The sequence below is a fragment of the Orcinus orca genome, chromosome 1 (assembly GCF_937001465.1).
Source record: "Orcinus orca chromosome 1, mOrcOrc1.1, whole genome shotgun sequence".
NCBI classification, from domain to species: domain Eukaryota; kingdom Metazoa; phylum Chordata; class Mammalia; order Artiodactyla; family Delphinidae; genus Orcinus; species Orcinus orca.
This window is the reverse complement of record NC_064559.1, coordinates 97641213-97668902: the sequence shown is the minus strand read 5'-3', so window position 1 is coordinate 97668902 and position 27690 is coordinate 97641213. Positions and strand designations below refer to the sequence as shown.

The following is a 27690-nucleotide window of genomic DNA, read 5'->3' as shown; positions in this document are numbered from 1 at the left end:
CACCTAAGTTCCTGGGAACTGGGATGTCATAAGTGAGATTAAGCATCAATAGATGCTAACGGGGAATAGGGTATATGTGTGGTGGTGAATTAGGTGGTACAATCTCTGATATACAGACTGAAAACAAAATAGCTATGTGTGGGTACTGCTCAGAGTTCCAAAAATGTGTATCTCCAGCTTAAGCAAAAAATTCAGCGGATTTTCATTTCTTTTTTTTTTAGTATTAATGAATTAAAATTCATTCTTAGGATTGTGTTAAGTATGTTTTTTAGAATTTGGTGAACACCTCCACAGATAAACCAAGAAGATACAGTGAAGTGTCAGCCAAAATCAACAAGCAGATTTTCATTTTTACCCATAAAAGATTTATTACTGCAGGAATTGTTCTCCCATCCTAAACAACTAGAAAACAAGACACAGTGTAAGAAACAATGATTTTCAGAAGATAGGCAGAGGAGTGTGACTCCTGAGAGAAGGGAAAGAAATGAGCTATGCCTTATGACTGCCACAGTTTATGCCTGGGGCAGTCTGTAGACTGCAGTGCTGGGAGGACTAGCCCAAATAGAACTAGCAATCACACCATTCTGAGTAGACAGAGATCAGAGTTGGGGGAAGACAAGACAGCTAGAGCTTGTGGAGCAGAGTACTGAGAAGGGTGCTGTACTGGGGATGGAGTTTTGGGGATACACATAGAGGTCCCATGAAGTATGTGACTGATTACTCCTTTGCACACATGTGTCAGGAAACTCTTCAAGGGTAAGGAAAAGAAGACTGGAAAGCAGTAGGCCAAAAAACTCCTAAGGTCACATAGGGCTGTGAATAATTAAAATTAGCTCCCACCAAAGTGGAAAGATATTATAATACATGAGGTAGTATCCTCAGAAGGGTTATACCTTAGTAGTGAACTAGTCTCTAAATTAGTTCCAGAATAAAAACGTCCCTGGAAGAACCATAAGAAAGCAGATCCAAGAAGCTCAACGATTGCAAAGCTAAAGAAACAAAGACCACTACACCAAGTTATACTGTAATCAAATTGGCGCAAATTGGTGAAAACCAGTGATAAAAGAGTCAGAGGGAAGAAAGACCTTACCTACAAAGGAGCAAAGATAGTAATGAGAGAAGACTTCTCACCAGAAACTCTGCAAGTCAGAAGACAGTGCAGCAGCATCTTTAAAATGCTCAGAGAAAGACAATATCAGCCAAGAATTTTATATCCAGTGAAAATGTGTTTCAAAAATGAAAGCAAAAGGAAGTCTTTTAGACCAAAACAAAAGCCCAGAGAATTTATTATTAGCAGGATTTCACTACAGGAAATGTTAGAGGAACTTCGTGTAGAAGGAAAATTATACAGGTAAAAGTATCAAAGTAGATAAAGGAATGAAGCCCTAAAATTGAAAAAAAAACTTCTCATAAATCTGGCACAGTGATGACAGGTCAATTCAATCTGAATCATACATACCTTCCTCTACCATTTTGTTTCCCCTCTCTGTTATCACTTGGATGCGTGGCTCATGGCTGGCAATATTAGCCTGGATGACTTGGTGTCTGTTCAGAAGATTCTTGGAGGAAATCAGGTCCTTGCCTAGAGATAAAAATAATTTCAAGGTCGTTGTTGTAGTACACAGAATAATAAGAAGCTACTGTACTTCTTTTTAACTCTTGGACCTACAAGTTCTTCCCAGTGAAGTTCATTAAGTGGGCTTCCTAAAATTTATGCTGTTTGTCTGAATTAACTCTGCTCAGCTTTGTTCTTCCCCTTGCCTCTTTGTACTAAGAAAATGCATTATTCTACAAAAGACAATGAATAAATCACTCTTCTCTTTGGATGATAAGTAGAAAGGCACGTAACTCTTCAGCTCAAACTTCCAATAATTTCGTGCAACCAATTTTCTTTCAACATACTGTGGTATAAAAAGCAGGATCTTCTACTTGCTTATTTTTATGGATGCCAGAAAATTATTAAGTCCTCTAAACTAAAAATAACTGTTTTGTAGTTTTCTTTGTAAAGATTAGACATAACTTACAAAAAGTGCCTCACTCGTTGGTTAACACTAACAAGCACATAATAAATACTATGTACCGTTAATTTCCTGCTTCTAAAGTCCCCAGTTCCAGCTGTCTACTTCATCCTCCCTGTCTCCCGTCCACACCTCAACTCTCTTTCCTCCAAAATTTTCTTCCATATAGTTCACACTAAATGTCTCCAGAAACCCTCTATGCCTGTCTCTCCCTCAAAGAGATCTTTTCTGTTCTAGGATATTTTCCCAGACTAGCCCCTCTGTTGTCATATGGTCCAGCCTCTCACAGATGTACCCAATACATGTATATTAAGTTTGCATTATATTTATGTGCACTTTTTTCTGTATTTCAATGCAAGTGTCCTGGCACTAACAATGGTGGACTGACTGATTCCAAAGGAAAGGAAATTATGTACTTTATCTGCTGCTTCACCCCTTTTATCCTTGTAATAGCTCATACATATCCTTGTGATAGCTCCCCTTATAAAAGGGAGTCACTGACAAAATAAACAAAAACACTTGTGACCTCAAACGCTAACCATGACCGCTCAGCCAAGGACCTTGGCAATAACTTAGAGCAAGTAGCAAAATGATGGTTACTTTAGCTCTTCCCAGAGGCCTTAAATTCATGGCATTCTTCATGTCTGGTTTTAGGAGGAAAACTTCTCAGTATGAATTATTAAAAAATCTTTATTTTTTGGAAAGCAGGAAAAATGTTCAAGAGTCTAAGGAGAAAGACCTGAGGGCAAACTTTGCTACTGGATCCCAGATCCCTCAAACTATCTGCAGACCTTGGTCTTCTCCTTATGGCTCTGCCTGCTCGGGCTGTATGGCTGTACTAACCAAGGTAGGTGGAAGCTGCAGAAGGTTCAGTCTCTTGGATCCAGGCCTCCTCATCCTCTGTGTCTCTGCAGATCTGGTGCAGGAGGAGAAGGTCAATGAGCTTATTCTTCCGGTTGGCCAGTTGCTTTTTCAGGTCTTCAAGCCGAGACACCAGGGACTCCTGCCTGGCCCGTACGTCCCCAGCATTGGGATGGCCTATTTCTTCAATATATGCTGCCAGGTCTGTGAGGGTGTCCACCTGATCCTGAGGAAGAAATAGAATCGGTGTCAGAAAATCCCATCATTCAGTAGAAAAGGATGAGAGTTTGGTATCTGGCATGGAGGGCAGGATGGGGGGTGGGTGGTGATGAGGAGAATCAGCTCTATACGTACTCATGTTTAAACTTCTAATCAAATCAGTGAAATAGAGTGGGAAAGTTTGCTACACTAAGAACCAACTCTTCAAGCTAAAGGCTGTTTATAAGAAAGTAGTTCTGAAACCACGTGTTAGAAAGGACAAAATATGTGTAGAATGTGCCAAAGAAATCAGGGAAACCAGAACTACAAAGGCTTGCTTGTTTGGGAGTAGTGATAAATTGAGGCCCCAAAGAAAAGAGCAGGAGGCTTCTTCTATCTCAGTTCCCTTTCCAGCCTCTTTCTCACCCTTTAAAATGAGCTGGAACTGTAAATAGCAAGGAAATTTCTGAGGCTTACATTTGTTGCGTAACAGGAACCATGCCTATGAGATGAAATGTGACGTTACAGAAACAAATATCCGAACCTCAGAAAGAAAAATTAAAAGGCCTTTCTTTGGCCACTAACTAGTTGTATGAATTTAAGTAAATAATGGTCCCCATTTGGGTCATATCTGAGAAAGGAGGAAAATAGAAACAGAAGTTTGAAGGATCTTCCTGGAAATAAAATTTTAATCGTATTACTATATGGTAAAATACATACGAGAGATTCGTTTCATCTTTATTAATGAGGTCAACTGTAACTGGTCTAGCAAGAGCACAGAACACAAGATTTTTGTTTGTCTGCTTGTTTCATTTTGTTGTTGGAATGGGGGTGGTGATGATAAGAGAAGTTCTTCAGAAAATGGATGAGCAGCAGGTATTGGTTTTACTTATTCTATTTTGCCATCCAGTGTTCAACCTACACAGGGTTTAATCTATCTCTTCTTAATTTGGAACAAACCATTGATCATCAATAGCTTCTTAAAATGTATACTCACTTCTCCATAAAGAAATAAAGGCACCACAAAGAGTTAAAATTAAAATCTCCTACTAGCCAACAGTTCTCATCTCTTAGGACATTTTAACTTTGAAAAACATCATTGTGTAATAGAGTGATTTTCAAACATCATAATTGTTATCATGATTATGGTTCCACTGTACTAGTTGAAAGCTAATGTAGTGCAAGAGGCTTCAGACTAAAGATATAGACTTGGCTGCTCCTCAATTGCCATTTTATCCAGCTCTTCACCTGTTTTCATAATAGTTTCCTCATCGATATAATAAGGACTTTGGGCTAGAGAATATTCATGATCTTTTCCAGCTTTAATAGTCCGTAGCTAAAATTTTTTTTTGCAAGCATGATATCTTAGCCGCTACTCCAACTAGGAGTGTAACCAAGGGGAATCCTATGGGGCCTTCCCGGGACAGATCCTTCCCATACCCTCTGTTTTAGCTCCTCTTTGAAGTTGCCAGGTAATAGTATCTGATGCATATTTCCTGACTTCTTCAGATGCTAATACCAGCACCAAATGGAAGAAATTAACTAGAATACTTGATGAAAATGAGCACATAGCCCCCAGACCTTCTGGAACTGAAGGATTAATAATGTTAACTGCCATGTTAGCTCAGCATCAACCAATCAGAGAATTGTGCACGAGCTGATCACATACCCCCACGATGCCCCCTCCCTCTCCTGGCCTTTAAAAATACTTTGCTACTCAAAATGGATTAAAGACCTAAATGTAAGGCCAGACACTATCAAACTCTTAGAGGAAAACATAGGCAGAACACTCTATGACATAAATCACAGCAACATCCTTTTTGACCCACCTCCTAGAGAAATGGAAATAAAAACAAAAATAAACAAATGGGACCTAGTGAAACTTCAAAGCTTTTGCACAGCAAAGGAAACCATAAACAAGACCAAAAGACAACCCTCAGAATGGGAGAAATATTTGCAAATGAAGCAACTGACAAAGGATTAATCTCCAAAATGTACAAACAGCTCAATAACAAAAAAACAAACAACACAATCCAAAAATAGGCAGAAGACCTAAATAGACATTTCTCCAAAGAAGATATATAGATTGCCAACAAACACATGAAAGAATGCTCAACATCATTAATCATTAGAGAAATGCAAATCAAAACTACAATGAGATATCATTTCACACTGATCAGAATGGCCATCATCAAAAAATCTAGAAACCATAAATGCTGGAGAGAGTGTGGAGAAAAGGGAACACTCTTGCACTGTTGGTGGGAATGTAAATTGATACAGCCACTATGGAGAACAATATGAAGGTTCCTTAAAAAACTAAAAATAGAACTACCATACGACCCAGCAATCCCACTACTGGGCATGTACCCTGAGAAAACCATAATTCAAAAAGAGTTATGTACCAAAATGTACATTGCAGCTCTATTTACAATAGCCAGGACATGGAAGCAACCTAAGTGTCCATCATCGGATGAATGGATAAAGAAGATGTGGCACATATATACAATGGAATATTACTCAGCCATAAAAAGAAACGAAATTGAGATATTTGTAGTGAGGTGGATGGACCTAGAGTCTGTCATACAGAGTGAAGTCAGAAAGAGAAAAACAAATACTGTATGCTAACACATATATATGGAATCTAAGAAAAAAAAAGTCATGAAAAACCTAGGGGTAAGACAGGAATAAAGACACAGATGTACTAAAGAATGGACTTGAGGATATGGGGAGGGGGAAGGGTAAGCTGTGACAAAGTGAGAGAGTGGCATGGACATATATACACTACCGAACATAAAATAGATAGCTAGTGGGAAGCAGCCACATAGCACAGGGAAATCAGCTCGGTGGTTTGTGACCACCTAGAGGGGTGGGATAGGGAGGGTGGGAGGGAGGGACACACAAGAGGGAAGAGACATGGGAACATATGTATATGTATAACTGATTCACTTTGTTATAAAGCAGAAACTAACACACCATTGTAAAGCAATTATACTCCAATAAAGATGTAAAAAAAAATGCTTTGCTGAAACCCTTCGGGGAGTTCTGGTTTTTTGGGGCTCAAGCTGAGGCAGGAGATAGATGGTCCCCCAGGCTGGACAGTTTCTCCCCTGTGGACAGATACTCCAAAATAGCAGGAGAGAGGAGTTGAACCCTGACTAGGTAAGAGCTAAAAAACCACATATTCCTCATTCTTGAAGTCAAGGAGACCTTCCAAACTACACATGTGCAGAAAGGCTCCCTGAAAGTAGAAAGGAAGAGGGCGCCACCCCATAGTAGGTGATGTCAACCTACCCATAGGTTGCTAAAATCCATCTTGGCTAAGAGATGTGCATGCACACAAGGGAGAACACTGAGATATACCAAATATAGACTCAGAACCAGAAAAAGCAAGATGATTAGCCAAAGGAAACCAGGAAGAAATGCCCCATATAAGTGATTCAAACTATCACGAGGGCGTGACTCTCTCTCTGAGCCCACCCGTGTGTCTATCCACACATACTCATTTTCCTCCTAATAAACACTTTACTTGTTTCACTACTTTCCGTCTCTCTGTGGAAATTCATTTCTACACAGCTGATGGGCCAGGGCCTTGTCACTGGCCACTGGTCCCTGGTTGACTAGTGGCTAGGATTCAGTGCTCTCACTGCCTCAGTCCGACCTCAACATCTCTGCGGGAACCGAAACCTTGCTGCAAGCTGCTACAGGCTGAGACCATCTGAAATCAAAGCCACCCATTCTTGCATGGCCCTGCAATCAACCTTTCTCTTCTCCAAACTCCGAGATTTCAGTTTGTTGGGCCTCACTGTGTGTTGGGCACAAGAGCTTGTGTTCCATAACAGGAGAACAAATTCCTGGTGGTTGAAATTCCAAACTAGGGTCAAATACTCCTACTTATTACATGTTTACACATGCTGTTCCTCTTCTTTGTATGTTTTTAGTTACTTTTCACCAAATCTTTTCTTTTCCCTTCTTTGAAAATCTGTTCCAAACTCTCTTCCTCCATGTAGATTTCAAAGCTATCTTTATATGGTTTTCCTAACTCCAGCCTTTTACTTCAAGCTCCATTAAGCCATACCTAGAGCTATGTAAGTGACTGGGTTTGCTTTGTTTATTTCTATTTTCTGTAGATTATTCTGTCTTTTCCTTTTAACCAAGAGTTACCAAAGAGCAGACATCATAAAAGTGCATTGTAACAGGAAAAATCAGTGGGACTTTGTAGGGAAGAGCAGAATAATTTTTAAATACAAGCTAGGATTCCTGGGACGAGAGATTGAGTCAGCTGGAAGTGGATTTCTGCTGAGTTCTCCAGAAACTCACATACAGTATCGATACTCTAGAAACGTATTGGATAAATTTATTTAAACTAACAGTCTGGTGGGATTTCAGTGGGTAACTCTGAAACTAAGAGCCTAGACATCTGCTTCTTAGTCCTGGCCCTGCTATTAACTTTCTCTGTGACATTAGGGAAGTTACTTCACTTCTCTGGGTTTCAATTTTCTTAAGAAAAATATAATGGTACGATTAAAAATATTTTCAAACTTTGAGTTGCAGGATGCCAGAATAGAAAGAGGAAATTTTATAAAAACTTTTATTTTACAGGTGAGGATACAGAGGTGTGAAAAGGTGAAAATATACACCAAATATCACAGAACTAGTAAGTGATAAGGCTATATATAAAACCCAGGTTTTTGGATTGAGAGTACAGTGTTATATTTAGAAGAGTTAATAAAGTCTTACATCAGCCATGGGGTTCTGAAAAAAGACACAAGGCACCCAGGAGAAAGGCTGGATTAAAGGAGATATTGGAAAGAGGTAGTTGATCAACTACCTTTGGTTTCCTGCTCTCTCTCTGTTTTTTTTAAACAATAATTACTTATGATCAGTGTGCTCAGAACATATACAGGTGAGTTGGCCTATAATTGGCCAAAGAGCTAGCAACATACCTGACGAGCAGCCATGGCAGACTCCAGGAGGCCGTGTTTCCTGAGCAGATTCTGTATATCAGCCAGACCTTTCCCATAATCCTCAGACCTAGCCTGCCATTCCACCTCCTCCAGCCAGTGCTTCAGGTCTTCTGCATTATTTTCAAATTGCAGCTGCTTGTTAGCTTCATATAACTGAGTCCCTAGGAAAAGACAGCAAGTATAAGATAACTGATAACTGTCATAACTGATCCTCATTATATGCTAATACATGTTACATCAATTTAAGGAGCAATATAATATTTTGACCCTCCAGTGGGAAAAAGTATAACTGTCTCACATGTGATTATATAAGAACTTAACATAAATTTGTAGAATTCAGATGGTATTTGTTTTTGAAGATAGTAGTGTTCGCAAAACAAAGATAAACGATTTGTTCATTTCTTGTTGAGGTATAGTGCTGCTATGTTAGATTTTAACTATCTTGGGTATTTTCATGTCACTTGTTACTCTCTATTGAGACCTCCTTTTCAAAGGGATTCAAACACAAACACTGCGTTTTCTGAAAGAAGTATAAAACTTGGGGTTGGCTCAGTTTGAAATTTTGAAGTGTCTTTTCCTAAATATCTTTCTCAGAACTTTGCTAGGCCCCTCTCTTAGTGCCTCTCCTTCATCGCCAACCACGCCTTACAATTTTTTCTTCCAGAGAATATCTTGATTATCCACATTGTTCTCAGCTAAATTCTTTATTCTATGATCTTATAGCAATTATTTGTGTTATTTCTGTGAAGCAATTACTATGATGTAGAGTAGCAGCAACTTATTGTTACAATCAAGTTGAATTTTTTTTTCCTAAACCAAAAATCAGGATGACATCCGACAAAATCAGTATAATGTATCTTTTCTATAACCAGGGCAGAGTCATGTCTATAGATGATGTTTATAACAAGGGGGATATGGACAGAGAAACTTCATTATTGGTGTTAATCATGGCAATTGATTAATTTTCCAAAATAAAAGGTGAAGTTAAATTTAAGTAGAGGCTCTTCAAGCAGGGATGGGAATTTTCTAAGAGCTTACAGCAAAGCCTGAACATGCTCAGATAGGTAAAATAAGTCATCAAGCCCTATTCATAAGAATAAAATATCATGGGAACATCATATGGGGCACCAACAATATTTTAATGTCTAATTTTATACCCTGGGTCAGAAAACCTTGTTTCATCTATAGAACCAAAATATGTATAATATAATTTAAGGACACTAGTTTTAGGTGCATAGCCAATACTGAATTCATGGTATCTGAATATTTATTCAAGAGGAAGAAAAAAGTGAAGAAAACAAAAGTAGTTTCAGTTGAAAAGACTTACATACATGAAGAAAACATAAAATTGTGTTAATATATAGTGTGATATATTAATCACACTAATATATAGTGTGATTATATTAATATATAGTGCGATATATTATCACTCTAATATATAGTGTGATAAATTTAGGTTAGATTTTTAAATTTCTTGACCAATACAGGAATACACAGGGAAACAAATGAGTAGCATCCCTTCTTATAGAAGTCACTAGGTAAACTCAAGGTGGTAAAGATGAAGAAGGTGGGTTTCAGAATTTAGGAATTTGTTTTCAACAAGACTCTGCTTCTAACCTTTCTGTGCTGTAGCCTCCAGCAATTCCGTCCAGAGTTTGGCAACTTCACTCAAACGAGCATCCACACTTTCAGAGGCATAATGATTGCTCTCAATCATCTCCTGGCCAGTTTTCTGTATGTTATTGAGCTGGATCTCATTAGCTGCCAATTCTTCTTCAAAGACTTGCTGCTTTTGAACCTGGCTCTTCAAGTTCTGTGTATCCTGAGACAAAATGAAAACAATTAAGGAAAACCATTCCTTGAAGAATGAGGGGCAGACATTCTGAGGACAGGAATTTCTTTTCACTATAAATCTAACTGAAGTAAGAAGAGGATATACGGCAGAACTGTCCTAGTCCAAGTATAGAGGCAGAAGAGGCTTAGGAAACTGTGTGACCAATCCCTCCTCTATACAAATGACAGACGTGGCTAATCAACCCCTGAATTTATTTCTGTTGAGTCTGGATATAGTCTGAAGACCATTTTAAATACGACATCCCATGCAAGCACTAGCAATCTATCAGAGCTGTCATGAAAGATTATTTTCCATTCCTGTCCTAGTATATGAAACATCCATCCTTTTGTCCCATATACAGAAGATCTGTTTACCCTGCATACACTGGAACCATAACTCCTCAGGAGAACACAAGCACATAGTGCTGAGTTTTACAGAATGAAAGGTACAGTTTAGATGCTCAAAGTTCTATAAAAAAAAGTGAGAACAAAAGCATCAGAGGTATACATTTAAGACTAAATGATATCTAGAAAGTAAATACTGTGAATAGATATTGGCCTAGAAATCAAGAGACTAATTCTAGCCCTGATTATAAATGCAAAAATTTGTGAGTATATATGTGTGTGCATAATAGTTTATATTGTGAGTGAAAAATATGTGTTTTACACAAGCATAAGGTAAAGAAACCTATGTATAGCTCAGAGATAATTCAGAATATTTTCAAATCATACAAACTAAGACAGGAGAGGGAGAGAATTCAAGCCCAGTTTTTACCTTCTCCCAAAAGAATTCATGCTTCTACCCCTTATGTTAAACTGCATTCTAAACATTGATTCTTGGCTAACCTTGGGCAACTCACTTCACAATTCAGATCCTTGGTTTCTTCATCTGTAAAATAAGGAGTTGTTCCTTTCCAGCTACAAAACCACATAAGTCTATATTATATCAAACCATTAGGTTACTTTTGAGTTCCGGGTAGCTTGAATGTACATTATGATTAGACACAACATTTTCCTACTATAAGCGTGCAGAGGGCAACAGAGGGCTAAATAAGGAGAGTTCCTCCTTTTCTCCGTTCTGTTAAGGACCACTGGAAATTGTGCCAGAGAAAAGGGGTGATGGGCAACAGGGTGTAGGAAAACCAGAAACTTGATGTACAGTCTTGGAGGAGTCATTGCCCTTCTCTGAGTATCTGTCTCTCCATCTATAAAATGAGGCTCACCAGCTGAACGCTATTGTCCTTTCAGTTCCAAGACTAATTCCATGAAATTCAGTCTCAATGAGTATGTCCAGGGTCTGTAGTTTGTAAATCCTGCCTACCTTGTAATCTTCATCATCTGCCAACTTTTTCTTCTTGTTGATCCAGTTCTTTAGGTCATCTGAGTCCTGATACAGTTGCTGCAGAAGCAATGAATCCTCCAGCAATCTGCGTCGAGTGGCAGCCCTTTCACGTAAAGCATTCTGTCGGGCCAACAGCTGCAAAAAACATAAAGAAACTCACTGTCAGCAAAATCAAATATGGATACATGAGATTCACTGCCCACCAAGGTTATCATGCTCTAACACTTTCCCTGATCCCGTGCATAAGCAGGCAGAGGCACATAGGGGACCTTGGACATACCCCATCCCGGATAGCAGCAATGTTCTCTGAATCATAATGGTCATTATCAATCAGTTTGGTTGCAGTCTTGTCTAAGGTCTGGAAAAAGAAAAAAAAAGGAGTGGTTTTCCCTCAGTGGCCACTGAGTAAGTGGGCACAGTTTGGCTAACTGTTTAAAAAGGAAGCATGACAATGTCGGAAGTAGACAAGTTTCAGGGTCAGAAGATCTAGGTCCTACTTCTGACTTCTGTTATAAATTGTATCTCAAAATGTATTGTATCTCAGGCAGGTTAATTACCTTCTCTATGTCACAATTTTTTTTTAATCTAGTTTACAGTAAATGAATCCTGATGTCACTACGAGGTGAATATCTGATCTAGTCTTAAATTTTTAAGAGGAAGCATTATTGATATAGTCACATCCAGTGCCACCAGTCTCTATCATCTATCTATCTATTCATCCTTCCATCCATCATATATCATATATCCTTTTATCTACATCTATATCTATAGCTACATGGGGAATGGAGTCACAAATTACAGACATGAATTTTTACTCATATTCATTCATGATTCCCAAAATTGCTAGGGTTTAGGATGGATTAATTGATTGGGAATAAGAAAATGATCTAAAATAAATAATAACATTTTATGAACTGTAATTTATTTTACACAGTTAGCTTTTACCAGTGAAAATCAACTTAACAAGCATATGGACTGGGAATGACCGTATTAAGCTCTGTACTGACTGAAGATTAACAGAGAAGACTTGGAATTTTGTTTTTAGTGTGGTTGTTGCTGCTGGTGGTGGTATACATGCACACGTACAAGGTTAAAGTCAGCACTGTCCTAGGGAACATACAGTAGATTGGACAAATAAAGTCTTCCTCACACTTCTCTGAGACTTGCTTATGTATTGACATAAGACATTTTCTGGGACATTGTACTTATAGTTCACAAGAAGACTACAGTAGCATTAAATGAGAAACACATAGATGAAGGTATACAGGAAAAAATAGATACTACTTAGATATCTAGATATTACTAAAGAAAACCAAATGGAGATATTATCAGAGGGGAAAAAATATAAAAAGTAAATAATACATTCAAACTTTTAAGTTGTGATTCTATGTTGGATATGGATCCAATAGTTTCTACTTATACTGCAGAAAAAATAAGACAATCATGCACTTCATCAGAAAATATAAATGGCTCAAAATCTTTAAAACTTTCTAAATATGTTTTGTGGAATACAAATGTATTGATAAAATATGGGTATGATTATTTTTCTGGATGTTTTCTCTTTAAAGAACAACCCTCATGTTATGTCTGATAGTTATGAGTGATTCTAAGGATTGGTATTATATGAGATGATATGTACAAACATGAAGCCAATACCCAAACCAGGGCCCATTTCTTACTGTGATCTTCTCCTCCTGGGCAGTAAAGGCTTCCTCAAAGTCATCATGCTTCTGAAGAAGGGCTTCAACACTGCCCAAGGAGTTTCCCAAGTCCTCATTTTCCAGGAAGGCCTATAGAAGACAGAAAGATACATCCCAGCTGTACCTCACTGGTGGGAAACATTCCCTTTGGAATATCTCTGAGAAAGGAGTAAGGAAGGAGGTGAGGGGAATAGAGAGCAAGGTGGGAATTAGCACAAAGTAGGAGAGGAGATAGAGGCTAACATTTAGCAGCAGGAGGTTCAGAGTCCCTTCCCAATCTTCTCATACAACTTTATCACTTTTGTCTCTGTGTCTGAACCAACCAATCTAGGCACTATTCTGAGATCTCAAATACTCAAGAGGACCACTCACCTCCTCCAGGAAATCTCTCGTTAACCCTGCCTGACTCATTACATTTTCTCTTGCTGAACTCTTAACAACTGGATATTCATTTCACCTCATGTTCAGTAGAACTTAAAGACTCTCTGCTTTGTATTTAGGTATTTTTCTGTGCGTTTGTCCATGAGGGAATTTCAAGAGTCTCACAGAGAGGGCCAATCTTTTCTCCTCTTTGTGGCTCACCCTCCAGTTCCCAGGTGAACTGAAGTGGTTGTAAGGGTGTTGATAGTAGTAAATAAGGAGAAGGAGAAATGGCTTCTGGACACTTTCTGAGCCCCTTTGTTACCTCTTGTCTACTCATCCAACTGTCCACTTGCTCACTGTCACGGTAGAAGAGGTGTAGTTCCAGGCACTGCTCATACTGCTGCCAACGCTTGTCCCACAGTTCCAGCAGAGCATCCCAATGGGAAGTAAGTACTGCCATCTTTGGAAAGGAAGAGATAATGTGCCAGGAAGATACTAATTAATTTATTTTATCCTATATTCACTGAGCATCTAATAAATGCAAGGCTTTTTGAAGGATACAAAAATGAATAGGAAATGGGATTTTCTCTTAAGGCCGCAACATCTAAGTGAATCACTGTAGTATAGGAAAAATGGGATAAATACCATAACAGAGGTACACCACACTTAATATGTATAAATAAAGAAGGAAAGATTAATTCAGATTTGAAGAAGCAGGGAGTAGAAGTATAGAAAGTATTGTATCAAACAAAGATTTGAAGGGCAGGGAGGTGTGGATCGGGATTGTAGGAGGACATAATACCACAAGCAAGTAATTACTCCAAGTAATCATTAGATTATACGAAGTGCTCCAGAGAAAAGTGCAGTGTCTAAAAAAGATAAACATTTAATGAAATTCAAATTTATAGGGCACTTAAATGATCAGATTGAGAAGTTTGCATTCTATTCCAAAAGCAAATAAGAACCATCATGGTGAAAGTGACATTCTCAAACTCATAAAAGCCTTTGTTTCTGCCCAAGCATCTGCCAAGAAATTCCAGCTTATTAAAACAGCTGCTGTGTTAACTCCATTAAAAAGACAGTAACAATTCTCAGAATCCCAGGATAATAGGTAAGTTTTCAAGGATTTAGGGTCCCACTATTCCTTTGGCAGGAAATAGTTAAAAATAAAAATCCATAGTATAATTTTCCCATAGAGTTCTTGATGAACTGAAAATATGGTCATCTCAACCTTCATCATATAGCACTCGGGGCTGTGCTTGGAATCTAATGATATGAAAAGAGCCTGCAAATCTTATTTCAGTTATCATCCCAAGGAGTTCCTGTGACTCTGACTGGAGTAAAATGTCTCAGGGATCAGGAGGTTTATGTGAGCCCTTGGGATCTAGGAGGTTAGGATGATGGCAAACCTTAATCTTCATTCAGTGGAATTCTGAGTGTTTAAAGCTTTCCTGTTGCTTAATGGAGATTTGAGAAACACAGATATAGGAAAATCAGTTTGATTTGAGGTTGTATAGAGGAGAGAAGAAAGGGATCCATGTGCCAGGAACCATGCTAGGTACCTTAGGGAACCCAAAGATGAATAAGGTGCAGTCCTCAAAGAATTCACAATCTAGAGATGAGCATGGGAAAGTGATAAAACAGAGCACATGTGACAAAGCAAGATGGTATGGAGGCTTCAAATTAGGTAGAAATTAGTTAGGTTGATGAAGTAATGTCCAGAGGTGAGGGAGCACACATCAAGTCCTGAGAACTTCAAATGCCTCAAATTAGCTAAAGCAACATATGAAGGAAGCAGGGTGATATTTGAGCCCACATTAAGATGTTTATACGTCTTCTGTCCTCTTTCAGAGATTGTCATATTAGTATGAGATTAAGTGAAGGCTTAATATGTATCAAAATTTCACAAATTCTGTTAAACTAGATTACCTTATCCATGACTTCATCAGATGCTTCATGACTGGCATCCAGCAGGGCTTGACCAGTCTCATTAGCAGATTGAAATCGGTCATCATAAGAGTCAATCTCATGCTGTGGTCATGAGACAAAATGTTTTAAAATGCAGCAAGAAACCTTCTGGCATTGTTGGAAACCACCCTCTTCCTCTTACTGGGGAGGCCTTTCCTCTCTACCTTATGCTGCTGATGCCTGTCCAGTAGGGCTTCCCCACCAGTCACATCTGTGGGCAGCTCATCAGCATTGATCAAAGCAGTCTTCTCCTTCATCCAGCCTGAGAGCTCATCATAGTCAGATAAGAACCGCTGGTACCTGAGGGAAAGGTAAGGGAAAAGACAGGAAGGAGGAACCAGATACAAATGGACTTTGAACAAAGAGTCAGGGTTGGGTTGGGCTAAGATGTACAACATGTGCCTTGCCCTAATCCTACACCTCCCATTCCTCTGATGTACTTCCTATTCCTTTAGCAGTGCAGATTGTAAATCCTTCACTCCAGGTTGTATATTCCTAGGGCAGATGAGTCATTGTGTGATGAAGCACTTGGACTTGACATCTCCAACATCACAAAGTCACATCCCAGATGCACTTGAAGTAGAATAAAGTACTCACAAGGAGGCCAATAAATGAGGACATAACATAACCAACAGGAAGCCTAAGGGACGACTAGAGTTAGGGTTAGGAGCCCTCATGTATTTTAGTTCACCCTTCACCATACCAGTAAAAACAAAAACTACGAAAAAAGATTACCTATTCAAAAAAATCAAAAGCTCACCAGTTCATTTTAAATCATATCAATAAGATAAACACGATTTTCTGGTGATTTAATAACTAATCATAAAAATTAACTACTGAAATGTTGTCCAGATTTTTTGTAAGCTGACCTACATTCCAGAAATAATTCTAGATTTATTTTGTGTTCTTCAGCTTGGAAATTAATTCCAGTTCCTTAGCTAGGGCCAGGATTTTAACATGTTTCTTCAGCTAATTTTTCAGTTCCATGGACCACTTCATAGCTTCTTACAACTGTACAAACAGAGGAAGACAGGAAGGGTACAGGTGAAAGGAGGTGTCACACTGAGGATTATATCAGCCTTCAAAGGACTTCTCCTGGCAAATTAAAATTTCTTTTGCCTCTACTGAGCAGGCAGGAGGGCTGGGTCACTCATTATTTTACTCCTTTCACTCTTTTATTTCTGCTTTTGATGTTATACTTTGACCTAGAGATAGGTAAAGCAGTAGAGAAGAAGGATTTCTCACCTATAAGAAGCCTGCAGCTTTTCATATCTGCTGGTAGCCAAGGTGCGAATGTGCCCCCAGTTGGAGACCAGATCCTCTTTCATCTGCTGGATCTGCGCTGCATCTGAAGGATGGGAAAGCTTCAACTTGTCTGCTTTGGCACATAACTCCTTCACCTTTGGGATAAAAAAGAAACCTAGTATGTGAAGGTAGTCAACCGTATGGTGATGGATGGCAACTTTGTAGTATATACGGATGTCTAATTATAATGCTGTACATCTGAAACTTATATAATTAAAAAAAAAAGATAAAGAAACACAGTGGGAAATCCGAGCATTCTGGTCCTCTTGGCAAAGTTTTATGGGAAGAATGTAACATAATAATCATAAGAATTATAATAATTTATTAGTGCTTTTATATTGATATATTTATATTAATATACTCATGTAACTATATTAACAATAATAATTTACTGATTACATTTTGTCTCTCGTTGTGCTAAGCACTTCATATGCATTTTCTTGTTTTATAGTCTTCCTTTAATAATACTGTGAGGTAAAACTATTCTTGCTCTCCTTGTATGTGAAAACTGAGAGGTTGAGTATTTTATTTGCCAAAGGTCATTGAGCTAGTCAATGTCAGAAGCAATGTTTAGACATACATCTGTCCTTCATTACCCTCTATACTAACTCCATAAACATTATTGTGGGAACCAGAAAGACATTTCTGCCAAGGAAAATTTCTGCCAAGAAAATTTCAGTAATGTCAGGCCGTTTTGAGCACAACTCTTGAGGAGCAGGCTTACTAGGGCAAATTCCACATGTTACCATTAGTTCTTCTACTATACCCAACTATAATTAGATGTTGTCTAGGATTTGAGATTTCATTATCATTATTCATTAAACCATGGTATTTTATCATCCATAATTAGAAAAAAAAAAGACCAAAGAGAAAAAATGAGGAAGAACAAAAGAAGTAGAATGGTGAAATCATTTTCAGAAACGACCCATGCACAGAGCTATGATTAAAGCGTAGCAAGTAGGGATCTTCCTGTGGGCTGACTCCACTGTAGAAGCTCAGGCGTAATTAGTTTAAGTTATGGTTAAATTGTGACGGGAAGAAGTAAGAATGGGAATCATTCAAGAAAACAGGCTTGCTCCAATTTCTAGTGTGTCTATACCTACTGTAGGTATAGGAACCGGGGTTTTCCAATTTCCAGAAGAAAACCCAAAGGTGGGTTTAGTAATGTGTTGTTGTTGTTGTTTTAACATCTTTTTTGGAGTATAATTACTTTACAATGGTGTGTTAGTTTCTGCTTTATAACAAAGTGAATCGGCTATACATATACATATATCACCATATCTCCTCCCTCTTGCATCTCCCTATCCCACCCTTCTAGGTGGTCACACAGCACTGAGCTGATCTCCCTGTGCTATGCAGCTGCTTCCCACTAGCTGTCTATTTTACATTTGGTAGTATATATAAGTCCATGCCACTCTCTCACTTTGCCCCAGCTTATCCTTCCCCCTCCCTGTGTCCTCAAGTCCATTCTCTATGTCTGCATCTTTATTCTTGTCCTGCCCCTAGGTTCTTCAGAACCATTTTTTGGTTTTTTTAGATTCCATATATATGTGTTAGCATACGGTATTTGTTTTTCTCTTCCTGACTTACTTCATTCTGTATGACAGACTCTAGGTCCATCCACCTCACTACAGATAACTCAATTTCATTTCTTTTTATGGCTGAGTAATATTCCATTATATATATGTGCCACATCATCTTTATCCATTCATCTGTCAATGGACACTTAGGTTGCTTCCACGTCCAGGCTATTGTAAGTAGTGCTGCAATGAACATTGTAGTACATGACTCTTTTTGAATTATGGTTTTCTCAGGGTATATGCCCAGTAGTGGGATTGCTGGGTCGTATGGTAGTTCTATTTTTAGTTTTTTAAGGAACCTCCATACTGTTCTCCGTAGTGGTTGTATCAATTTACATTCCCATCAACAGTGCAAGAGGGTTCCCTTTTCTCCACACCCTCTCCAGCATTTATTGTTTGTAGACTATTTGATGATGGCCATTCTGACTGGTGTGAGGTGATACCTCATTGCAATTTTGATTTGCATTTCTCTAATGATTAGTGATGTTGAGCATCCCTTCATGTGTTTGTTGGCCATCTGTATATTTTCTTTGGAGAAATGTCTCTTTAGGTCTTCTGCCCACTTTTGGATTGGGTTGTTTGCTTTTTTGATATTCAGCTGCATGAGCTAGTAATGTGTTTTAAGTGTCTGAGTTTATTATAAAAGGGGAAGAAGAAACTTACTCCCTTTTCGACTGAGTGAAGGACAAGAAGAAACAAGGTTCAGCTCCAACAGGAGAAAGTATAGTTAGATAAAAGAAAAGACTCTCTGGCCATGGGGTACTGATTGAGATTAGGAAACCATTCTTGAAGCTATCTATTTTGGTTTAAATTATGAAATAAATTAGAAAAAGCTTGAGCGTATATAAAACATATATGTATATTTAAATAAAAATAATTAAATAAATTAAGAGATATCCAAGATTCATGTACAAGTTATAAACTAGAATAAGGAGGTATATTCAAGTGGCACAAAATTTCTCCTTCATTGAAATAGTGAATTTACTGTGTCCTATGGAGATGAGATGAACACCAAATGCCTTTTCTAGCTCAAGGGATTAGCCATTCCTCCAACAGGCTTACCTTGTCATTCATGACAGCAAGGTTCCTCTCAAGTGTCTTGTGACTGTGAAACAGTGCCTCAGAGCTCACAAGGTCTTTGCCATAGTCTTCAGAGGTGACTTGAGGCTCCTTCTCTTTAATCCACTGGATGGCTTCAGTCACGTCCCTGTCAGACATCTCCATGAGCTCCAGCAAAGGAAGAAGGCAGGCATTTCAGGGCAAACAGCACACAGCAAGGACCAGTCTAGCTCACTCAGTCAGAAATTACCCTATCTTCACCCACACTAGCAAAAAACATAATGTAAAATGTTCTTTACTGCTTTTAATGGTTTCCATTGAGAGTTAGAGACTTGGGCATCCTGACAACTGAACCTCCAAATATACTTCCTATACCTGGGTCAGCTCTTCACGAATGTCCTTCTTCCCAACTTCACCCTCCATTCCCTTCTGGTTCTTAAGCTGCTTTTCTTGCCTCTGCAGAGCTTCCATCACTAATTTACCAGTGCTATTTGTATTGCTTTAAGCTCCATTAGACACATACTTGGCTATAGAGTGGGTCACAATTTTCTTAACTACTCTCTCCCTTGTTGTCTTTAAAGGCAAACACATGAGTTTCTTTTTTTAGAGGTATTGGCCACTAATTGCTAACAGTAGACAGAGGCTAACACAAATAACAAGCATGGTGCTATTGCAGTTTCCTACAGTTCAGTGGTGAGATTCCTACCTTTTGAATCGCTGGAGATCTGCAGCACTGGACAGCATTTTCTGTCGTTGGAGAGCCAGACCATGGAGCCGCTCCCAGGCTGCATTCACTTCCTCCTGCTTTGACTGAATCAAGGGCAGCTCAGGATGCTTTTCCTGTGGGAGAAAGTCAATGATGGACTAATGCAAAAAATCATTTAAACACTTCTTATTTCACACTTCACTTTATCCCTGCTCTCTAACTCTTACTTGATCCACCTCACCAAAATCTAGAAAATCAAACCGCCAGATATTTTGCCCACAGCTCCAGACTAGCCTACTAACACAGGCTTGCCCAACCTCATTATTTTCAGAACTCCATCATGTTGATGCCTGCTAACTCCCTTCAAGATCCTGGAAACCAAGGAAAAGAAGAGAAAATTCCTTTTGTGAAATCTGACTTAATTTTTCAAAACTCTAATACTGTGGGTCTTGGTTCTTTTGGGGTCCTGATACCTTTGAGAAGCTAATGAGAGCTATTTCCCTCTTTGCAGAATTATACAGACATGCAGATAAACTTAATTTTGCAGAAAACTCCACGCATTTTTGCAAACTAACTGAAGCAATGAGATTTATGAATACTAGATTAAGCTAGCAGCATCAGCCCATTTTGATACTTGGCAATTTTGAGTAGTTCCCAAATACCTGTCTCCCTACTCCTCCTATCCCTGTTTATTCCCATTTCCATTTCTATTTTGAAGCCTCATCAGACTGAATTTTCTACTTCTCCTTCCTTGCTTATAAATAGAAATGATATTCTATGAGCCCCAGCACTTAGGCATCAAGAGGCCTTTCAGCTTCTGTTCTTACCTTCTTGGAACACATAAAAAAAGCATGATCTACTGAAAGATGAGAGAGCATATGGAGAAAACCTTCATTTTCCTTGCTAAATCTCCATACATGGGAGCAAGGCCATTTTAGACACTCCACCCCAACTGACTCATTGTATAACTGCAGTGACTTAAGAATACCAGGTGATATCAGCAGAATAACCCAGCTGAGCAGCTGAGTCACTGAATCATGAATCAGTGAATCTGATTCACTGAAAAAAATAGGTTGTTTGTTGTTTTCAGTTTTGTGGTAGTTTGGTAGATAGTAATAGATAACTTAAAAATCTCCACAATAAGAACAAGGTGATAGAGGGAGAAAATTTGGGGCTGTTGGAAATTTGGCCTGGAAAAAAATTGAGAAATATGTTATTTTCCCCTACTCCAGTACCCGTTCATCCTGAAATCTTGGTTCTATTAACACAGAAACATCATTCCCATTATAAAGCTGCAGTGATAATGAAACCTTAAATGGAAAAGCACGATAGCCAACTGTTAGAATTTCTAATTCCTTCATGTACATATAAAATCAGACTGACTTCCCAGTTCTCACATATGTTAGGATTATTTATTCACACACTGAGTTTTTACATGCCCAGAAATTAAAAACTTATTTAACCACTTTCTTAAGAAAATGAAGATAAATCTGCCTCCTTTTCCCTTCCCCCCGAAACACAAAAAAATTAGTTTAATTATATCATGTATATTATGATAGCCCACCATTATTTTATATTCTTTGCCACTTTATTCTGGTTCTTCTTCATGAAGAAAGAGTGCTTCATAAACTTGAGAAATCAATGTACTGCATGGTGCAGGAGTAACCCCCTTGTGGATTGAATTCCTTTATGTAAACACACATACACTCACTCACTCTCATCTCCATTTCCGTGGACTGGCAAGGGATACATTCAGAAAGGAGAGGAAACTGCTCTGGGCATGTTGCTCCAGGGACAGTCATACCTCTGCTTTCTCACAATGTCCTATATCTTTCATGTCCCATCTACTAATGGCCAGAGAGTTTCTTGAAGATCAGACCCTTTCCCTGGCTTGGCTCTCTTGTTCCCCACCTCACCTCAGCACACTCATTGGCATATTGGTTCACTCCATTCAACCTCTCCTTTCGAGCTGCCAGATCTGCTTGGAAATCTTCAAACTTCTTATGCAGAACCTCTGTGCGCTCCCAGTCCTCACCCAGCTCCACTGATGTCACTATAGCCTCCTGTAGACAGAGAAAACTCTGGTAAGTCACCCGTAAACATTTAGGAATTCCTGCAGTTCAAATGCCCAAAACCCTTGCTCACATTCCCGGGATAACTCAGAAGGAGATACTGGTGGAACTTGGGAGAACCCTTCAGGAAAGAGCCAGAAGCAGCAGTATATTTCCTGAGGTGGCGTTCTGGCCCAGGGAACAGTGGTCTTTGGGGTAATTCTTTGGAGAGACCAGGAACATTGTTGGCAAAAGCCCCTGGGAACACCCTTTTGTGTATTGGAACCTGAAAAATAAATTCATCCTGGTTCTACTCAATTCAACAAACTGAGCATTTACAAAAGTATTGTGCTAGGCACTTGCTTGTGTAAATGTTCAGTCCTAACCACAGGATTATTCTTTAAGTATGTAGAAAATAAAAACCTCCCTAGTTATAGGTACTGAGAGACAAAGAATTAGGGAAAGAACGGCAATGCTCTAAGCTGGACACAGAGTAAGAGCAAACATCTAGGAGTGAAGGCTCATGGAAGGTAGAATGGGGACAATCCTAGATCATCTTTCAATGCAGTTTTTGTGTAAGTCTTGCCTTCTTCATATTCAGATCCATACATTTAGACTTATCCCCCTACAGTGTTAACTACCTCCAGAATACCCCTAAATCTTTGCCAACATTCCTCTTTCTTCCAAGGAACTAAGCCCAGAAAGAGACATCCTAACTTCTTTATGAAAGGCCTGCATTAAATTGCTATGGGATGTGTCTGGGGCAGATGGATGGGAAGTCCTATATGCATACTGTTTGGTCCTATACCTTGTCTCCAATCCACTCCAAGATGTCAGCACACTCCTGTAAGTACTGCTGAAGCTTCAGGGCCCGCAGCAGCAGGGTGCCTTTCTCTTGAGTCAGCTCCAGAAGCAGGTCCCACAGGTGGCTGAGTTCCTCCAGAAGGACCTATGGGGAAAGTAAAACAACTCAGGCACAGTACCTGCTGTGGAGCAGCAGGTATAGACTCAGAGACCTGTGTAGAGAGGGGCCTGGATAAAAATACCTCCTCCCATTCACTCGTGCATTAATTGATCAACAAATACTTAAAGGAGGAAATAGGACATGTATGTGAATAGCAATTAAACCATATGATCTTCCATAATAGAAAAAAATGAATAATGTTTTGGTGTTTTAGAGGATGAAGTGATTACAGACAATAAGACAGAATAGAATAAGAATTCATGAAAGAGTGCTCCTTTGAATTGGACCTTGAGGGATAGGTAGAATTTTGATAGGTAGACAATGGGCAGAGGGTGTTCAAAGTACTGAAAAAGACATAGAAAAAACTTAGCATGGACTGTTTGTCAGAAAGGATAAGAGTTACAATGTTTTTCTGACTTATAAAGGAAATAGTGGCACCAAAGCAATGAGAATTTGAGAGTATATAGTTGAGGGCTCTAATGCCAAGTTAGCTTAGAAGACCAGATTTTACATATACTGTAAAATTGAAGGTGTCGTATATGTTATGCCTTCAAGATTCTTGTATTTTTCAACTACTTCATGGTCCTAAGGTAACATGTAGCATGTAGACCACATTTATCTCTGAATCCTGCCATGGTACAGACTGATATAGCCCCAGTGATTCTGATAGACGTGAAGATGTTTCAAACATTTCTCAAATATTTTAATTAATGTAAGGGATTGGTTTTTGTATAAATTATACAAAGTGATTTCTATTTTATGACAATAAATAAAATTTGAGATTTTCTTGTTAGAGTCTTCTTTCTAATAAGGTTTATTCTGGTTAATGTCTGTATCGCCTGACCATGTTTTGTTGACAGTAAAGCAAACTAGAATTTGTATGCTAAATATGGAACTACAGTCCTAATTTTTAAATACAACACAAATTTTTTTTGAAATTTTTAAAATATTTAAACAGTAAAAAAAGTTCACTTGTACAAAAAAGAACCTGAATTGACTGTATCAACACAAACTTGCTGGAAGAGTGTATGAATTAAGTCAGAAAAAAAGCTGATACATTAGTAGTGGGTTCCATAGTTGTGGTGATCTTCAGTCTTCAGGGTTTAGGGAAGACAAGGGATTTTAGAAGGTTTTTTCCCCCCAAAATGAACAGATGAGAGGGTTTGGAGAACTACAATAGTAGTCATAGTATGTGGGCTGTGAAGAGAAAGAGGCCTCATAGACAAAGGGAGAAAGATTTCGGAGAAGATTCAAAGAAAGAGCATCCCTTGTTTAGAGAGTTTAAGGGACAAGGACTCTGAGGCTAGAAGAATTAAGTAGAAAGGACATTTCAGAAAACCAATTCATCTGGGTTGAAGTGGGTTTGATCTTGAGCCACCTATACTGTGGTGGCATATGCAGGAATGTGATGTTATTTGATGACAGCTTTGTATCATAGCTTTTCTCCCCACTCCAAGGAACACTAGGACATCCCATCATTTTTCCTGCCCTAACCCAAGTAAAAGATATAAGGAAGTACCATGGTTCCAAGCCAGTTATATCAAGGTTTATACCTGTTGTAATCAATTAAAACTCTGATAACATAATCAACATGATAACGTAATTAGAAACATCTCTCACAGAGCCCTGCCATAAATTTACCTTGGTGTCCTCATGGGCAAAATGCCCCTCAGGAAATCGAATTTTCCTGGTTTCTTCCAGCTCAGGAATGACCCTCGATTTTGCTTGCACCTCTGCTTCAAAGGATTCATGCTTCTGATATTTCCCCTGAAGATTAGAAATCAGAGTTTATGGCTAATGCAGCCTGGTCTCTCTGGAAGGGAGGTTCTTTTATTTCTCTTCTTTCTTGCAGTCAGAACTACTTGTTTCCCAACCTAGATTAAGTGATAACCTATGACCATACCTGGAGGAGTCCTATCCTAAAAGAAGCGGTGGTGGCACCACTGCACTTAGGGTTTCAAAGGGTCCTAGGCTCAATGTCCAGGACCATAGTGGAAGTTTTTTTCCAGCCCCCACTGCCTTCGGGGAATTTCCAGTAAATATTATTTTAAATTCTCAATTGCCTTCTGTGGAAATGAAATAATGTAACACAGAGTTTTTCCTCTTCAGCAAAGAGGAACCAAATGTTACTGAAAGTAGTGAACAATGAGGAAGATGATCATGGCAACAATGGCTTTTTTTTTTTAATTGAGAGGTTTTTGCATGCCAGATTATGTTTTTGCTGTCATATATAAATTGATCCATTTAGTAGATAACACTTTGTTCTTGTTCCAGGTGCTTCCTCTCCAATATCCATTGCACATTTTAGGCATGCAAGCCTTTCTTCTGATCCTGACTGTGCCTCTTTCTATAACATTGTACAAGTAGGAGTGGGAGCTTCCACCAAAGCTCTCCACCTGACTCCTCTCATTCAAACTTAACAAGAGGCATGAATAGCCATTTGGTAAAAACCCTGGTTAAATCACATCTTTCTGAGGAGAGCGAAGAGCAATTGTTTCAGAAACATTGATGTCTCTTCACCTCAATTCCATCCTTAATGTCACAAAATATTGAAATCAAATAGTGTGTCATAAATTCTTTGAATTCTCAGTGTCTTGCCCATGGGTTAACTTCAGAATGAGTTTATAAAATATTAGCTAGAATGAGTTTCCTTTGTAAATAAGACATTGAGGCTTAAGGAGTTGAAGACATGTGCTATTTAAAGACAGAATTACAGTCCCCAAAGTCTAATCTTTCTGTTATATCATCCCTCTACAGTTTACCAGATGTACACCTACATTATGAAAATGTTTCCCTCCCTAGAGATCTTAGAGTCTACTCTGGGGAAGTCAAGGAAACTAAATGACCTGTATGTTAGTTGGGTCTTCATAGCTTTTATCGCCTGCAATCTTGATTTTCTCCAAAATCCATTTCTCGAGGTCATCTGCATCTCGTATGAAAACCTGGTAGTAATAGGAATCTTCAAGCTTCTGACCCCTCTCAGCAACCAGTTCCTTGAACCTCCGGTACCGGGTCAACACCTCCTGACGCCTCTCCTGGATCTCTTCTGCTGTTTCCAGCACTTTTGGCCCACCACTCTCCATAGCCTGCAAGTTAAAAAGCTTCTACCTATTGCTGGTTCTCAGATCTCTAGTATACTGTCCTTTTATATGTCTCAAGGCATTTACTCATATTGGACTTATGTTCAGATAGCTTTAAGCCTATAAAAGCCTGTTTTTAGAAAGACGGTAGTACATTTATATAATTTTAACCATATACAGCTACAACCTAGGCTAATAATTCTTGATCATTCAGAACACTTTTTCAACTTTTCACATAAGTGTGTGCTAACATTAATAAATTTAATAAACTTAATAAAGTTTGATAAATGCTTATTATTGGACTAATAATCGAAGACAACTTTAAATTAGCAAAATCACAGAGTTTCAGATTGATAAAAAAGAAATATAATTTTATTGCTTTCAAAGGCTGAAGAGGTGTTAACATGTACTGATAATGATGAACTTAGTTTAATGAATAAGTAAAAATGGTTTGCAATTAACTTGATGAATGATATACCCCAAAGTTTGAAAAGGTTGAATTCTTCTTACATAAAAATATAGCTAATATCTTGTTTACTCTTTTTATTTGCTTTATTTATAAACATTACAAATCAAAAGTTTGGCACATTTGAAACCTAATTATCACAAATTTCAAATTATTAGCATCTTGGTAATTGGCTTTTGCTATATAAAACATTGTATTACTATCAAACAGCATAAAATATTATTTTCCTATAGTGGAATCCAACCTATTTGTGACAACATCGAGCAAAATCTCCATAGGGTCAGTCTTCATTCTTCTGGATATAAGCACAGTTTTCCTAGCTTATCACAATGAAAACATTCAATATAAAGTTTAAATTTTAGTCTCCTTCTGCTATACATAATTGCTATTCTGTGGATGGCCTTTACAAGTTTGGCTATAGAATTAAAACCTTCTATGGAGACTCAAACCTTTACTGTGTGTTACTTTGCTCCAAGTTACTAGGTTGTTCTCCATGTGAACCCATAGAAACAGGTCATTGCTAGATTTTGGTGCTGTATACTGGAAAGCTCAAGGTCATTGTTTAAAGTGAGACATTCATAAAAAGAGTTAAAATTAAACTTCTTTACCTCTTAAGAATCAAGAAACAATTCTTGCTGATCCTGTCAAAGATAGTACAGAAAAGTCAAAGGAGACAGCTTTCCTAATTATATTGGTGACAAATTGTACTGTAAAGAATTCTGTACTCACGGTTTCCTTTGGAAAGTGTTACGCTTTTCCTAAAGGTCAAGAACCTGTCAAAATAAAATGTATCCAAAAGACAGAGAGAGAGAGAGAGAGAGAGAGAGAGAGACAAAGGGAGAGAAAGAGAAACAATTCACATGTAGTTGTCTAGTCTAATTCAGATAGAGATGAGAGAAACGTTACATATGTGGCAAGACAAAGAAAAAAAATAGCCCTTCACTTGGGACAGAATCCCGCCAGCTACAATCTACATTATCTTCAGGAGACAGATTCAGCTGAGGCAGCTGCTAACTTTCACAGATGCTGGGTGACTCAGCGGCTTGTGGGACTATGGCTCTCAAAGTTTCTCAACAGGACTTTATAAAAAATGAAAGCAAAAATTTTAGATGAAAAATTAGAAAAAAACTCAGTTATAGATGTAAGATAGAGTCAGTGTTATGATGGTGTTTTGTTTCTTTGATTAGTTTTAAATTTTATATCTGAGAATCGTAAATCAGGAAGGAATTCTG

General features: G+C 38.4%; 1 protein-coding gene across 6 annotated transcripts in view; it reads right to left on the bottom strand.

Annotated features, from left to right (window-relative positions):
- SPTA1 (spectrin alpha, erythrocytic 1) overlaps window positions 1–27341 on the bottom strand; it is a 67435-nt gene extending 40094 nt beyond the window's left edge. Inside the window, exons 1-19 of one of the 6 annotated variants that reach the window (XM_049694276.1) lie at window positions 27188–27341; window positions 27067–27099; window positions 25759–25998; window positions 24554–24679; window positions 22757–22897; window positions 21814–21960; window positions 19898–20031; window positions 19195–19339; window positions 16493–16647; window positions 15412–15547; window positions 15209–15310; window positions 13602–13739; window positions 12896–13006; window positions 11497–11574; window positions 11196–11351; window positions 9659–9863; window positions 8021–8202; window positions 2862–3105; window positions 1460–1582 (exon numbers count right to left, since the gene is read on the bottom strand). In XM_049694276.1, coding sequence (XP_049550233.1) covers window positions 1460–1582; window positions 2862–3105; window positions 8021–8202; window positions 9659–9863; window positions 11196–11351; window positions 11497–11574; window positions 12896–13006; window positions 13602–13739; window positions 15209–15310; window positions 15412–15547; window positions 16493–16647; window positions 19195–19339; window positions 19898–20031; window positions 21814–21960; window positions 22757–22897; window positions 24554–24679; window positions 25759–25995 — 2560 coding nt within the window. In that variant the 5' untranslated portion in view covers window positions 25996–25998; window positions 27067–27099; window positions 27188–27341. Of the gene's footprint in view, window positions 1–1459; window positions 1583–2861; window positions 3106–8020; window positions 8203–9658; window positions 9864–11195; window positions 11352–11496; window positions 11575–12895; window positions 13007–13601; window positions 13740–15208; window positions 15311–15411; window positions 15548–16492; window positions 16648–19194; window positions 19360–19897; window positions 20032–20724; window positions 20832–21813; window positions 21961–22756; window positions 22898–24553; window positions 24680–25758; window positions 25999–27066; window positions 27100–27187 lie in introns of those variants that run through there. The other 5 variants (XM_049694258.1, XM_033414243.2, XM_049694266.1 and 2 more) reach the window with 5 other exon arrangements.
- Window positions 27342–27690: the final 349 nt, after the last annotated feature.